Here is a 15,147-nt window from a genome sequence, read left to right as displayed (position 1 = left end):
CTTCGTGATTTGTTATTTAAGCTGTCATCGATTTATCTATGCTATAACTAGCTCGCTGAGACTAACCTCACTTTTTAGCATATGCCCTTCCATGTCCTGCGAAATTCCCGTTCACTGGTGACCCGTCATACTGCGACTGGAGGTAGGTTGAGATCCGACAAAGTAGGAGAAGCAATCGCGTGGCCGGAGAAATTTCTGGCTGACGAGCTGGGGCTCCATATCTCGTCTGGAAGTTGACTACCTCCCCCAAATACTATACTTGAAGGCGACGTATTTTGAGTATCCCCATTCCTCTCGAGGTTTGGATCATTACTGACTGCTTCTCGAGCGACCATTTCGTCACTGAAGCAATCCAAGCTGGTGATTTCCACAACTATTGGCTCTTTGGGGAGGCAGGGAGTCCAGTTTCTAATTGATCGATAGTAAAGTTCTTTAAACTCGAAGGAATGGACTGGATTGCTGAACCACGCATGTTGCAGCCCTTGCTTGGCGGTCAGGCGCTCTTCTGCGATGATTCTGAGAAGGCGATGAATGAAGTCTTTTGCTCGGGGATGTGCAAATTTTCTGGTCAGACTCTCCTCCAACTTCTCATAACCCCCGATTTTAGCCAAGTCAAATGCGTACGTTGCCATTGAGCCATCACACGAAGTACTACCTGTCAGTAAGACCGCTGTTACGCAACCTAGCGACCACATGTCTGCTGCTTTGGTATAACCCTCTTGACGAGGAGAAATAACTTCTCTGTCCTGGAATTAGCACCGCAAAACACTAACGATCAGAGCACTAACGGAGCACTATATTCGAATGTGCCAACCATGGTCGACATTCGCCCCGTGTTGTGGGTGGCGCATCCAAAGTCAGATAGCACAACCCTGCATCCATCCTCCAAGGATGTCATGAGTATATTGTCTGGTTTCAGGTCTCGATGAATTATATCCCGGCCATGCAAGTAATCCAATGCCATCAGTAGTTGCCGAACTATAACTGCAGCCTCGATGTTAGTAAGCATTCCCCCTTTGTACTGGATATAAGAGAAAAGATCTCCGCCAGGTACCAGCTCCTGAAAGAGATAACTATGTTTTCTCTTAGCCACTAGCCGTGCGCAGGCTTATGAACCACACTTACACATGATAGCTAGTTTGTATCACTTTTTTGAGACTGATAATGTTGGGCTATCGTGGTGTCAGAGCAAGGCCCAACAACGAGATTCATCGCGGTAACTTACATGGCAAAGATCTTTCAATATTAGGGCCTCGCGGCTGGAAACTTCCAATCTTTTCCTAAGGTTTGCTTCACGGCCAGACTCTAGTAGCTTCTTCCCGTACTTCATTTTGACCAAATCGGCTTTTTGCAGCACGGTTGGATCGCCATAGTCGTCCCCATTATCACCTGCCCGTGATACCCTAATTATGCCACCCCTAAGAGGTCGGAGGTTTATAACTTTGCAAGCAAGTTGCTGGCCACTAATAGAATTGTAGGCCATGTACACCTGTCCGTAAGCACCAGATCCCAATCTACGTGGTGTGACGCAGTACGTATTGTTGAAAAACTGCGAAAAATTAGCACGGATTTCAATCTCGATGTGGAATCGCACTGCTAACCTGGATCTCTTTGGTCATGACGATACCAAGGCGTTCTTGCACATGCATCTGATAACTGAACCTGAGAAATATACCCACCGGCAGCTGGATTATGTCGCCATCACTGAGGAGAAATCCACCCTTGCCTGACATGGGGTAGATGTTCCATACAGCCCCATTTTCGGAGATGTCCTCGGCGTAAACCAATGGCAAAATGCTTCCAGGGTTCTCATGGTCGAATAGAATGGTATATATGCGGAGGTGTTGACGAGAAACGAACTTATTATCCAGCACGAAATGACTTTGTATCGGTTAACTTCCACATGCGAGATGGGATAGAAAGCGTACCACTTATCCGGGTCTCTACCGACATATACCGTCTGGTGGCTCCGGATGATCAGCTGCTCGTCCGCTCGACCGGTCTCTGGATCCCATCTAGATAATATCCCAACAGCATCGGGGGTCTGAGACCAGGACATGGCGGGTGCTTGGGGACCCGAGGAATGATAGGATTAACGATAAGTTAGGATGCTTGCTAGGCGGGATATGGATAGGAAAAATCTGAGAGAAGCATGATTGAGTAGGCCAGGTAATGGATCACCGAACCGTTATAGAGTTGTTCACGCTGGAACATCCAGCGCCGGCAGGTCAGGTGCCTGCCTGCCTATCTGGTAAGTTCTAAGGCAACAACAACCATCTACTGCACTAACACTTTCATATGGTGTGCGGCCGATGGATTAGAATCACCGTTAAGCCAGTCGCCGGCACTTATAAGTTTCAAAAAAGCAGAATTCAAGACATAGCCAGCCAGAGCACAACCGAACATGGACTGCTGGCTGCTGTGGCCATTCGTTTCTATTCATCAAAAGACATCAATACGCTCCGTACAATGCAATGCTACATGCCATGACTTCATCACAGATCTGAGGGAAAGCAAAGAGTGAAAACGTTGAGCAGTCAAATTCATCAATTCCCTTGCAATCGTCGAATGCGTTCCTCAGCTGCTCTAGCGCGGCGTTCCCGTTCCAGCCGCATTCTCATTTCCGGCGTCATACCTCGCATCTCTTCTTCCCTCTTCTCAGAAGCCGTCTTCTCAACAGAACCCAGCGTTCGACCAGCTGGTTTCTTGGAGGCGCGTTGTGCGGCGCTAGCCACCTCCTCCTTTTTCAAGCGATCCATTTCAACCTTGCGTCGACTCGTCTCTTCTTCCTCTGCGGTTTTTCGCTCCCTCTCAGAGCGGCTATTGGCCTCGTCTCGAGAGATCGGTGACGGCACTTTGGTAGCCTCCCAATCCCACTTCGACTCGCCTAGCTCATGACGCGCAACGCGAAAGGCGTCCCGCGTCGCACGATCCCCAGCAAGCTCGAATGGGGTTCTTCCTTCGCCATTGGTCGCTGTTGGGTCTGCTGTGGTTTTGGTCAAAAGGGCGAGGACCATGGATGGTGAGTTAAGATTGGCAGCGAAGTGTAGGGGGGTGGGACAGCGGAAATTTTGCTGAGAGTCGGATGGCCGAAAGGCGAAAGACGCAGGGAGTGAGTTCTTAGATAGATAAGTCATCAATGCTGGGATCTTAGAACGACGGATGAGAGCCTGAATTTGGCTTGTGTGTAGCATAGCCGCTTCATCTTCTTTGGAAACCTTAGGCTTCTGCTGTTGAGGCCGTGGAGTTGACGGCTTCGACACTTCGTCCCGTTGCTTGGCCTCTGCAGCCGCCAACGCGGCTTCGTCGATTTGGCTTACTTTCACCCGGGTGAGCTCCTTGAAGCAACGCATCAGCTCCCCCTGGGTTGCCCGACGGGTGCTGAACGGGAAGCCTCTCAATCTCGGGTCGTTTTGCCTGAGAACCTGGCCCTCATACTGGCTGAAAAGGATTCGACGATTTGTACTGCCCGTAGCACGAACAAACAATAGTTCGGCCTCATCAATCATCTGCTTCCAATCGGTCAATAAATCTCTGACCTCCTTCTCTAACGCAGCTTCATTGTATCTTCTGAGACTGGAACCTGCCGAATGCGCGGCCCCCTTGGCAGCATCATTAGCAGATTGCGAGCCACCTTGCTTTCGTCTGGTCGTGTAACGATGAAATGTCTTGTGCGCAATGACCCGAGCTTGTCTATCCTCGATACCGCCCTGCTTCCGATGAATTTCGGGAGCCAGCGAGACCAGCATTGCGGCGAAATGGCCGCCTCCGATCATGCACATGAAAACATGAGGGCTGGGGGATGACGGCGTCTGTTGGGCATTTCCATTGGCTCTCGGCGGCATGATAGGTGCAAGCTGCTTCCTTTGAATGGTTTCAACGAGGTGTTTGGGCTCATCCTGTTCAGCATTTGAGAACAAGGCCCGGTAGACACCCAAGGACATGTTGGAAGGCAGACGTGTGCTAGCGAGCCAGAAAAGTGGTGGCCTGCCGGAAGTTTTCTTCTTCGATGGTGCTTCATCCTCATCGTTTACCTGAGAGATTTTGGCCTGTCTCTTCAGCAATGCTGAAAGCTGATCATCCTCCTCTTCCTCATCCTCTGCTTCTGACGACTCGGACCCGGATATAGACTCGTCGAGTTCCCCAATCGCTTTTGCAAATTGAGGCTCGTCCAATGTTAAACCTCCTCTAAGCTGGGCCTTCAGGTTATATCTATGATGGTCGGAGCGAACATGGCTCCGTTGTTCTTGGACGTTCAGGTACGAGACCTTGCAAAGAGTACAACTTGTTGTCGAGGCAACCGCATGATCCAACACGACTTCGTTGGTCTTGTCTGCAACAGCTTCAGGGGTGTCCGCTCTTAATATCGCTTGGTTTTCATGCTTCGTGGTTAGCGTCGAGAGAAGTTCCTGTGGAAGATTGTACACTTCGGATGTCACAATGTGTCAGCAAGCCATCTATCATTTTGGTATAAATAAGGAAAGACCCAATCTAAGGACGAGCGAACACCAATGCTTACCATATAGAGGCCTTTTGACAAATTCCTCAAGAGGTGTATCTGTAGCCATGTTGACGGCCCAGAAAACGCACAACTGTTGGTAAAGCTTTTGAACGATCTGGGACTTGAATGTTGCGCGCCAAAAGAATGACGCTGCAGGAACCCCTCTGGCAGCCCACTCACCGCCTTCCGCCTTGGATGTGGGGCGCGAACCTCAAATAAAATGCTTCTGGAAGGCAGCCGGTTGTTCCGGTCCTACTTAGACTGACTGGCTAGGTACTAAGTTTATTATCATACTAAGTATCTGCTGTTTGACCGGTTCGAGGAGGATACAGTTAAATAGAAGCGGAAAGGTTCAAAGACACTGGTTGTGACCATGCAGTAAGTTAGAAGTTCCAGAGCCGGCCGTACTAAGTAGGCCTGGAAGCATTAATTATCACTATTTTTGTACGGAGTCGGCCAGCAATTGATGAGCATGCTTTCAATACTTTGTTCCCTTATTCCATTTTCCTACCTCAATGTTTTCCTTTTATGTTCGAAGAACCACATTGTGAAAGATGGTAGCGTCTTGCCACATTGGGAATCCCGATGAAGCTTGCTTGACGATGACAGAGCTTGTGATCAGCACACGGGCTATCTAGCACACTTACCAAGTGGAGCAGGGCTAATAGGCTGCCCAGTAGCGGTGTTGCCCAATGGCTTTCATCTAGCTGCCTTAAGAAATGGAGCAGGCGATGAGCAGATGGACGATCTCTGTCTGTTGTCCGATGACCATCGCTGAGTTAGTAGATACCGTGAGGGCGGGCAGAGATTCTGGAAGTTTACTCCGAATAGGCGGTATCTCCGGGTGGGGTAGTCGGTGCTAATTCGGGCTCAAACCCCGACTCCGAGACTCCCAAAACATCCAATCAGGCTGAGCACATTCCCGCGGGTAAGCACGACATCGGTTAGCGTCATTTCAAGGCGAGCCACCGCTTTGAAAATAATGGATTACTTACTCTATTACTACTAGGAATCCTAGAGATCTGGTCCTATAGCTGTGCTTAGTAAGTCAACCATAGAGGCAGCCCAAATGAAGCAGCAGGCAGTTACATAATGGTTAATATGATGTGTAACACTAGGTAAGTACGATACAAGGTCAGCCTTTCCTCTAAGGCTGGACTGGGATGATCCGGAGTTAACAAACGAAGACTGGCTTACTTCGTAGTAGACTAGCACTGCGTAGATAAGCAGCCGTTCATTACATCATTGGTTATTGCCTCCGCCCACCTACACTTCATTCAAACTACTATCTCTGTCGGGCTGTGCGCTTCTCAAACCCCGAGGCGTTGATGGGACACTGTTCAGAGCTTGGATCATAGAATATCTAAGAGGAATGTAAGACCTAGTAGAGTGATAAGTGGCAGTTATAGAGGATACTACTGCTTTCGGTCGAGAACCTTGGATCAACCCTGCCAAGCACCGTTACCACGAGGAAAGAGACCGAATTATGTCATAAACTCGGAATACATCCCTCGCCTTCTCGATGTTAGCCAGAAAAGGTACGGGAGGACGGGAGAACACTGCAACACTTCAACTTACACCGACATCCACGCGCTATAGACAAAATACGAAAGGCTTCTCATCCATTACCACTGCGCTCAGGCAAAGGGAAAAAAGGGGGCCATGCGCTTAGTATGCCGCTTATCAGGCCGGACAGAACGGTAACGCCCTTGTACGACCGCTTACTTACCCTTGTATCTTTTCCGCAAAAGCTTGGGCCCAGAGGCCTTTTAGTAAGCAGCTTGCAGCTCACTAACGAATCAGTAGTTCTCCGTGGTTATCGCCCTCGACGAAACGTTCTTCCTTCACGATCGCAATCCTTCCTTGCGTGAAAAGGCAACCTCGGGGCTTTTCACTGCTTCTCCCTTCCCCCCCGTTGCATGTCCGAAAGGACGAGCGATCTAGTGGTTGGGATACTTACATTCGGGGAAAATGCTGGAAGGCAGTTCCCAAACGTTCCTGGGGGATTCCACCCCCGGATCCCTGCTATCGTCAAACCCGAACACAGCATTCCAGTCCCCCAAGCTACAGCCCTTTTGTGGCGACGTCGAGGGCTGGGGCCCGATCAGTCAGTTCAGATTCGATTTGACACCATGCTTTCTAGATGCCGGAGTGGCTGTCGTTGCAGCATGGGGTCTGCTTATGGGTACGGGTGCTGTGTGGTACTTGCTTAAAAAGCGAATCCCTCAGCCCGTGTCGAAGAACTGGCATTTCTATGCCAAGCTGGTTAGCATCCTACCCCTTCTTCTATAGTATCCCTGCCTTTGGACTGACCGGTGCCCATTGCCCCTGTGTTAGGCCGTCTTGTCCGCCTTGATCTTTGCTACTGCCCTACAGGCAGCCATCCAGGTCGAAACTTACCCGGATAACTGGTTCGCCGACTTTCAATTTTGGAGCTCAGCTCTTGTGCTTGCTTCCCTCGGTGTCATCTTTGCAGTGCAGTACTATGAACACTGGCGCAGTCGGCAGCCCAATGGTGTCGTCTTGTTCTACTGGCTCTTCTTCACCATCGCCTACGGAATCAAATTGCGGTCGCTTGTGGCACGGAAGGCATACGAGGATCAGCTTCCATACTTCGTTACTTTCTCTGTGAGCCTGGGGCTGGCACTATTGGAATTCGCTCTAGAGTACTTAGTTCCCAAGAAACAGAGCGCCTACGATGCGCTGGGCGACGAGGATGAATGCCCTTATGAATATGCAGATATATTCTCGGTCCTTACTTTCAGCTGGATGACCCCGATGATGAAATTTGGCTACAAAAACTTTTTGACCCAAGATGATCTCTGGAACCTTCGCCGTCGCGATACAACCGGCGTGACTGGGACGACACTGAGGGAGAATTGGGAATATGAGCTGAAAAAGAACAAGCCTTCTCTGTCTTTGGCTTTGATCAAATCATTTGGAGGCTCTTTTCTGCGTGGTGGAATGATCAAATGTGGAAGCGACACGCTGGCCTTCGTCCAGCCCCAGCTTCTGCGTCTGCTGATCAACTTTATCAATTCCTATCGTACCAACGAGCCTCAACCAGTCATTAGGGGTGTGGCCATAGCCCTCGCCATGTTTCTGGTCTCCGTGTCGCAGACCATGTGTCTTCACCAATACTTCCAAAGGGCTTTTGACACCGGTATGCGCGTCAAGTCTGCTCTGACTGGCCTGATTTACGCGAAGTCACTGAGACTCTCAAGCGAGGGCCGCTCAACGAAGACAACGGGTGACATTGTCAATCATATGGCTGTCGATCAGCAGCGTTTGTCCGATCTGACCCAGTTCGGTGTTCAGCTGTGGTCCGCGCCGTTCCAGATCACCCTCTGCATGCTCTCTCTCTACCAGCTTGTCGGATACAGCATGTTCGCGGGAATCGGTGTGATGCTACTCATGATTCCGTTGAACGGCGTGATAGCTCGGATGATGAAGAAGCTACAGCTTGTTCAGATGAAAAACAAGGATTCACGATCAAGGCTGATGACCGAGATCTTGAACAACATCAAGAGTATCAAGCTTTATGCATGGAATACGGCCTTCATGAACAAGCTCAGTCACATTCGTAATGACTTGGAATTGAACACGCTCCGCAAAATCGGTGCGACACAGTCCATCGCAAACTTTACCTGGCAGTCCACCCCGTTCCTTGTCTCTTGCTCTACATTTACTGTCTACGCCTTGACTCAAGACAAGCCTCTCACCACCGACGTGGTGTTTCCGGCCTTGACGCTCTTCAACCTGCTTACTTTCCCGCTCTCTATCCTTCCAATGGTCATCACGGCTGTCATTGAGGCCTCGGTGGCTGTCAAGCGTCTAACGGATTATTTTACCGCGGAGGAATTGCAAACTGACGCTGTTAAGATTGAGGATACCGTTTCTCATATCGGCGACGAGTCTGTCAGAATTCAGGATGCTTCCTTTACGTGGAATAGGTACGAAGGCACGCACGTGATTGAAAATATCAGCTTCAGTGCCCGTAAGGGTGAGCTCAGCTGCATTGTCGGGAGAGTCGGGGCTGGTAAATCTTCTTTGCTTCAGTCACTGCTGGGAGATTTGTGGAGGACCGAAGGTGAAGTCGTTGTCCGAGGTCGCATTGCCTATGTTGCCCAATCGCCCTGGGTCATGAACGCAAGCGTCCGTGAAAACATCGTTTTTGGCCATCGCTGGGACCCTCAATTCTACGACCTTACCGTTGAGGCATGTGCTCTGCTGGACGATTTCAAGAATCTGCCCGATGGTGATCAAACTGAAGTTGGTGAAAGAGGAATCTCGCTATCTGGAGGACAAAAGGCTCGGTTGACCCTCGCTCGAGCTGTCTATGCTCGTGCCGACATCTACCTGCTTGACGATGTGCTCTCCGCAGTCGATCAACACGTGGGAAGACATCTCATCAATAGGGTTCTTGGCCAAAATGGTATACTGAGCACCAAGACCAGGATCCTCGCGACGAATGCCATTCCTGTTTTGAAGGAGGCTGATTACATCGGCCTGCTGCGCAATAAGACAATCATCGAGAGCGGGACCTATGAACAATTGCTGGCTATGAAGGGAGAGGTCGCGAACCTGATTCGTACCACGATGAACGATTCGGACGACGACGAGGAGTCTGGCACCGAAAGCCGTGACCTAGCGAGCCCTGAAAGCTCTGAATCTGTCACTGTGATTGATAACGCAGAGTCTGATTCGGATCCCGAGGATGCTGAGCGAGAAATAGGTGCGCTTGCTCCGATTAGGGCTGCTGGTGGTAGAAGGTCAAGCACTGTAACTCTGCGACGCGCGAGCACCGCTAGCTGGAAGGGCCCTAGGCGGAAGCTAGGAGACGAAGAAAACGTCCTGAAGAGCAAACAGACCCAAGAGACATCGCAGCAAGGCAAAGTCAAGTGGAGTGTTTATGGCGAGTACGCTAAAAACAGTAACATCGTTGCCGTTTGTTTCTACCTGGCCGCCCTGCTGGGAGCTCAGACTGCGCAGGTCTCAGGCAGTTTTTGGCTTAAACACTGGTCTGAGGTTACCGAAGCCCAGCCAGATGTTCCTGTCGGCAAATACATTGGTATCTACTTGGCCTTTGGTCTGGGATCGTCCCTTCTGGTCATCCTTCAGAATCTGATATTGTGGATTTTCTGTTCTATCGAGGTATGCTGGATTCCCCGTGCCCTGTGAGGCCCCCCCAATTAATCGCTTTACCATATGCTAGGCCTCCCGCAAACTTCATGAACGCATGGCATTCGCCATCTTCCGTTCTCCCATGAGCTTCTTCGAGACAACACCATCCGGCCGGATTCTCAACCGATTCTCGAGGTGAGTTCTTTTCCGATATCATGAGACATAGCATTTGGTGGAGGAAGGCTAACATTTACTTGCTCAGCGACGTCTATCGTATTGACGAAGTGCTTGCACGGACCTTCAACATGGTGAGTTTGGAGATCTCCCTTGATTGGCTACTGTCGCTTACATCTGCCAATAGTTGTTCGGTAACTCTGCCAAAGCCATGTTCACCATGATTGTTATCGCTTCCTCAACCCCGGCCTTCCTCATCCTGGTGATTCCGTTGAGCTACGTATATTTCAGCTACCAAAAGTACTACCTCCGCACATCGCGTGAACTGAAGCGCTTGGACAGCGTCACGCGCAGTCCTATCTACGCGCACTTCCAGGAGTCTCTGGGCGGTATTTCGACGATTCGTGCCTATAGACAGGAAGAGCGCTTTACTTTGGAGAACGAGTGGCGAATGGATGCGAATGTGCGTGCATACTTCCCATCCATCAGTGCCAACCGTTGGCTGGCTGTGCGTCTCGAGTTCATTGGCTCTGTAATCATTCTGGCCTCCGCGGTACTTTCTATCGTTTCCGTAGCGACCGGCAGTGGGCTATCTGCTGGCATGGTTGGTCTAGCCATGTCCTACGCTCTACAGATTACCCAATCCCTGAACTGGATCGTTCGCCAAACGGTTGAGGTTGAGACAAACATCGTGTCGGTCGAGCGTGTGCTAGAGTACGCAAGCCTGCCCAGCGAGGCACCAGAGGTGATTTTCAAGCATCGGCCTGCTATTGGGTGGCCCGCGCAAGGCGCGGTATCGTTCAACAACTACAGCACACGTTACCGCCCAGGGCTTGATCTCGTGCTCAAAGATATCAATCTTGATATCAAGCCCCACGAGAAGATCGGCGTGGTTGGTCGCACAGGTGCAGGCAAGAGTTCACTGACTCTGGCACTGTTCCGCATTATTGAGCCGGACAATGGCAGCATCAGGTAAGGACTGCTGCCCGACGTTATCTCATCGTGGCGAAATAGATTCAAAAGCTAACGCTGTGTGTAGCATCGACGGGCTGAACGTGTCGACCATTGGCCTTTTCGACCTGCGGGGCCGCCTTGCCATCATCCCTCAGGATCCGGCCATGTTTGAAGGAACCGTACGGGATAATTTGGACCCACGACATGTGCATGATGACACCGAACTCTGGAGCGTGCTTGGTACGTTGGGCTACATTGCATACGAACGCTAAGTGTGATTAACTGACCTGTTATTCCTGCAGAACATGCGCGACTTAAAGATCATGTCGCGCAAATGGACGGTCAGTTGGATGCCCAAATTCAGGAAGGAGGTAAGCATGTGGCTGGTTTTGGTCTCTCACTCGTGCATTTCTGCGCGGTTTTTTACATCATTAAGGATCTGGGTTAACCTAGTCATTGGCAGGATCCAATCTCAGTCAAGGGCAGCGCCAGCTGGTTTCCCTGGCGCGAGCGCTGTTGACGCCTAGTAATATTCTTGTGCTGGACGAGGCAACGGTACGTGGCCAATCCCATTGCAATGTGCTTGTTTAATTACTTTGACCCCCGTTTTCCTTTCATTTCGCCTCCAAACTTACAGTTCGCTTTAGGCGGCAGTGGATGTGGAAACGGACGCATTGCTGCAACGCACGTTGCGCAGCAGCATCTTCCAAGACCGGACGATCATCACTATCGCGCACCGTATCAATACCATTATCGATTCTGATCGAATCGTGGTGCTCGACAAGGGCCGGGTGGTCGAGTTCGACTCGCCCGCGGAGCTCATCAAGCGCGAAGGCCGGTTTTACGAGCTGGTCAAAGAGGCCGGACTCCTTGACAACAGCGACGGGCCTGGAGCTACGCAACAATCCTAGCGCTTATGACGAACATGGCGCTTCCTGGGTGGCCGGAAAGGATAAGATAGCCTGTTTGGTTTCAGGCCGATCCCTCGCCCCCCGACATGACTCACTGGGCTGCGGTTATGAAGGTGCGTACCCCTTGGATAACAGGCTCGGCTTAGTCTGTACTTCGTACATAGACAGAGCTATTGTTCGAGCGCTGCATGGGGGTCCATAGCCAGTCTGTGCGCACCTGATTGGGACGCAAATAGAGGAGGGACAAACCAGAAAAAACCCTAGAATAAAGTAAAAAAACAAAAGGGGGTGTGGGAGGGGTGTCGGTATTGTACCGCGGAATCAGGCACTCGATTCGAGCTTGGAATCATACGAGGTGTGATTGGCAATTTCGGATTGCTCGGTGTTTTGTCTCTGTCTGGGTCTAGATAGGAAGTGGAGGTCTGTTCTGTCAGGGTGTGACTAAAAAAAGTATGATCTTGTTGGAATATACGCACGCGCACACACACATAGTATTATATATATTGGCGTTCTGATTTAACCCATCCTTAAAGGAGTAGATATTGAAGCATCAACCACAACTGCCGTGTTCACTGAAAGTGATTACTACATTGTCCACCCCCCTCCTTTAACTAGTAACTCTTCCTACCCTCAACCCGTAACGCCGTGGGAGAGAAATCTTTTCCACGCGCAAAGCGACAAAAGGAAAAAAAGGAGGAGAATCAGCGCATCAACAGTAGTAGCGGTGTAGGGAAAAGGGCAGGCACCTGCCAGACAGAAAACCCGGACTCTGCAGCATGCATTGCATGGCATGCATGTACTAGCGCCACACCAGAACAAACAACTGGACTTGCTCTGCGCTGCATTGCTGACTTAATGCATTTCCGCCAATATCATATCTGCTCTTTTTTTTTTCTGACGCAGTCATATCATTATCATTGGTGTCACGGTGCTGATGCTGATGCTAATGAAGTCACTCACGACTAACCAGTAATTAGTATGAATGGGATCAAGTTTCGACTAGTATAGTAAGTAATTATATGCGATGATATGCTGGGGGACCAAGTGGAAGTGGTAAAATCGGTGTCATTACGTGTTTCGCCAAAATGGCTAGAATTGTGTAGGTATGTTCAAGTCTCTTCCTTCTGGACTTGTTGTATTTAGGTTAATTAGTAGTTGATTGCTCTGTGTTGTTTGGGTGTGTAACACTACCGTTGTTTCTGCTGCGTACTTGTACTCTATACTCTGTATGGTTATGATCAAGTGTAAACTGACACGCAGGCAGATATAAGTATTACTGACCATTTGCAAGAATTGAAAGGACGAAAAGAACTAGTAGGGGAAGAAAGTACCGTCTTTTTGTGTAGTACTTTGGATAATACTATTGGGATATATTATGAGATGAGTTACGTGGTTCGGTTCATTCGGTTCATAGATGAGTGCCTTATGAATCTTTGCATGAGACGGTGGCGTTGTTCTGTTTTATCTGATCTAGATTGACGGTGAGATGGTGCCTTTGCTCGTGCTTGGGCTGCTCGTGCGCCGTGTTCTTGGGAGGTATATATGTGATGTACTAAGTAGTATATGTTCGCCAGTGGCGTCGAAGCCAGTTTGTCTAGATATGAGTGAATATACGGTCAGTGCTAAGCAGTAGTTCTGCCAGCACGCTGGTCTCTATAGAGTTTGTTGAGGCCTAACATAATATTGTGACAATCTGGACTTCACGTTCGGGTATACGATGATATCGAGAATGATGACATTGAGGTACTACAGTAACTGTTCACTCGTGGTGGTGTATAGTAGTAGCATACTAAGTGTTACTTTGATGTGAAAATAGAGCGGCGTGATATATATATATTCCATGTCATGGCTTAATACATTACAATATACCCACCTCCTACTAGCAATTTGTTCACTTCAAAGAAACAGTATATACAGTGGAATAATAGAGATACCGAGATCATTCGATCCAAAAATGTATCAGTCGGGTACTATTCTCTACACCTCCTACCTGCAAAGAACACAGAACCAACGTCCACATGCACAACTGACAACCCACCCCCGAAGTCTGGAATGACCAAGCAGCTGACTAGCAGCTACGTTACTGCTGCAAGCATTGACTGACTGACTAAACCACGGAGATAAGCGATTTGGTTAGTGAGTTAGTTACTTAGCGACTCCGTAGTTAGCCATGGAAAATGAGGGGTTCTCAAACTGGCGGTGAGAATGACAGAACCCAAAGGGGTCTTCGATGTTCTACAGTACTTCGAAGGCCCAAAGAACACGCATACTAACTCCAAGTACCTGACTAACCTGGCCTACCGAGGGAGAAGCGAGTGGAGGCTGGAACTGAATGTATTTTAGTCCTGTTTCGCTTGACGCCGGAGTTTTGGTTTCGCGCTGCCTGCACTGCCACAGATACGTGCTCAGATACATGATTGCTGATAGTAAATGTCATTTAGCCTAAATGGAGGGACAGTGGCGAGATGGCGCATATGCGCTCGTCAATTTAGACGGACGGACTATCTATCCATTCTTAATCCTCTGCTAAGTAACTATAAGTAACTACTAGGTTCGTGAATTGAGTGGTTGTGGCGGCGCTTAACTGGCGCTTTGACGATGTGCCCGCAGGTTCCAAGTTTCGCCCTTTTTTAATCGACTTCTATCTATGTCGTTGGAAGAGAAGTGTGGCATGTCGCTGAGCCTTGGGCGAGTAAGGTTTACCCCAGTGCTTAGGGAACATGCGCTTCGATACGAATAATGCAATGGTTGCTGAAGATAAAGGAGGCATTGAGGATTACCATAGGCTGGGACTTGTGCTGATATTTTGTCGGGTACGAGTTCCTATCTGTATGTACTCTACGGAGTACAGTGAGTGACATACTAGGCTAGCGTATTGGTGGACCAGGAAAGAAAGTTATCCTCCTTGCTTCGCGCACCGTCATCATCGTCGTCCCGATCAGTAGATAGTTACGGACTACTGGCGTGATCGATCGATTGGCCTTCTTCAAAACACCTGCCTAGTCTAGATAGCGATCGCATCGTAGAAAAGGGGGGGTGGCGGCAATCAAACCCTTCCACTGAAGTTTAGCATCGCGGCGAAAAGAGCGTCTCTAGCCTCTATCTCTGCGAAATAAACTCCGAGAAACTGAGCTACCAAAGCATATCTCAATCCGTAAACTTTCGCGGAGGTTCTTCAGATCTGAGTGTTGAAGCAGGGTGGGCACGGTATTTTATTCCGGGGATGAATTCGCCAATGAGTGCACGCCCCTTTGAGGCGAGAGGAGAAGCACTGGTGTAGAAAGTGCGATAGTTAGCTAGTTAGACGAGGCGGATCTGAGATTATGATGATGTTCTGCATGGACCAAGTGCCGCGCCGCTTGCTGGACCTGGTCGTCGGGTCGAGGGATCGCGGGACTCAGCTCATGGCGCGATCCACAGGATGACCACTTTGAGCGGCGTGCATGGGGATTGAACGGACGGATTGGATGGTAGTTCGCGCTG

At 49.7% G+C, this 15,147-nt stretch overlaps 5 protein-coding genes across 5 annotated transcripts; 3 read left to right on the top strand and 2 right to left on the bottom strand.

Annotated features, from left to right (window-relative positions):
• Positions 1-67: 67 nt before the first annotated feature.
• On the bottom strand, positions 68-2,059 carry An03g04090 (uncharacterized protein; the record flags this gene model as incomplete). Its single annotated transcript, XM_059747054.1, has 7 exons — positions 68-241; positions 318-741; positions 789-1,084; positions 1,226-1,324; positions 1,442-1,549; positions 1,602-1,808; positions 1,898-2,059. 7 exons carry the CDS (start codon positions 2,057-2,059, stop codon positions 68-70), a joined length of 1,470 nt encoding a protein of 489 aa, XP_059605225.1.
• Positions 2,060-2,277: 218 nt separating this feature from the next.
• An03g04080 (uncharacterized protein) lies at positions 2,278-4,568 on the bottom strand (the record flags this gene model as incomplete). Its single annotated transcript, XM_001390252.3, has 3 exons — positions 2,278-2,435; positions 2,636-4,426; positions 4,520-4,568. The coding sequence occupies 3 exons, from the start codon at positions 4,566-4,568 to the stop codon at positions 2,278-2,280; spliced, it is 1,998 nt and encodes a 665-aa protein (XP_001390289.3).
• Positions 4,569-5,220: 652 nt separating this feature from the next.
• On the top strand, positions 5,221-5,449 carry An03g04070 (uncharacterized protein; the record flags this gene model as incomplete). Its single annotated transcript, XM_059747053.1, has 2 exons — positions 5,221-5,292; positions 5,333-5,449. 2 exons carry the CDS (start codon positions 5,221-5,223, stop codon positions 5,447-5,449), a joined length of 189 nt encoding a protein of 62 aa, XP_059605224.1.
• A 1,023-nt stretch (positions 5,450-6,472) lies between these two features.
• Positions 6,473-11,664, top strand: An03g04060 (uncharacterized protein; the record flags this gene model as incomplete). Its single annotated transcript, XM_001390250.3, has 9 exons — positions 6,473-6,766; positions 6,839-9,655; positions 9,717-9,820; positions 9,888-9,933; positions 9,987-10,771; positions 10,839-10,993; positions 11,056-11,124; positions 11,217-11,308; positions 11,401-11,664. 9 exons carry the CDS (start codon positions 6,473-6,475, stop codon positions 11,662-11,664), a joined length of 4,626 nt encoding a protein of 1,541 aa, XP_001390287.1.
• Positions 11,665-13,841: 2,177 nt separating this feature from the next.
• An03g04050 (uncharacterized protein) lies at positions 13,842-15,138 on the top strand (the record flags this gene model as incomplete). The annotated part of the gene is made up of 5 exons (XM_059747052.1): positions 13,842-13,887; positions 14,230-14,274; positions 14,362-14,514; positions 14,862-14,938; positions 15,013-15,138. 5 exons carry the CDS (start codon positions 13,842-13,844, stop codon positions 15,136-15,138), a joined length of 447 nt encoding a protein of 148 aa, XP_059605223.1.
• Between the last annotated feature and the right edge of the window lie 9 nt (positions 15,139-15,147).

The sequence above is a fragment of the Aspergillus niger genome (assembly GCF_000002855.4).
Source record: "Aspergillus niger supercontig An03".
Taxonomy (NCBI): Eukaryota; Fungi; Ascomycota; class Eurotiomycetes; order Eurotiales; family Aspergillaceae; genus Aspergillus; species Aspergillus niger.
Note: the sequence above shows the minus strand (reverse complement) of the source record. Positions and strands in the feature narration are given on the sequence as shown.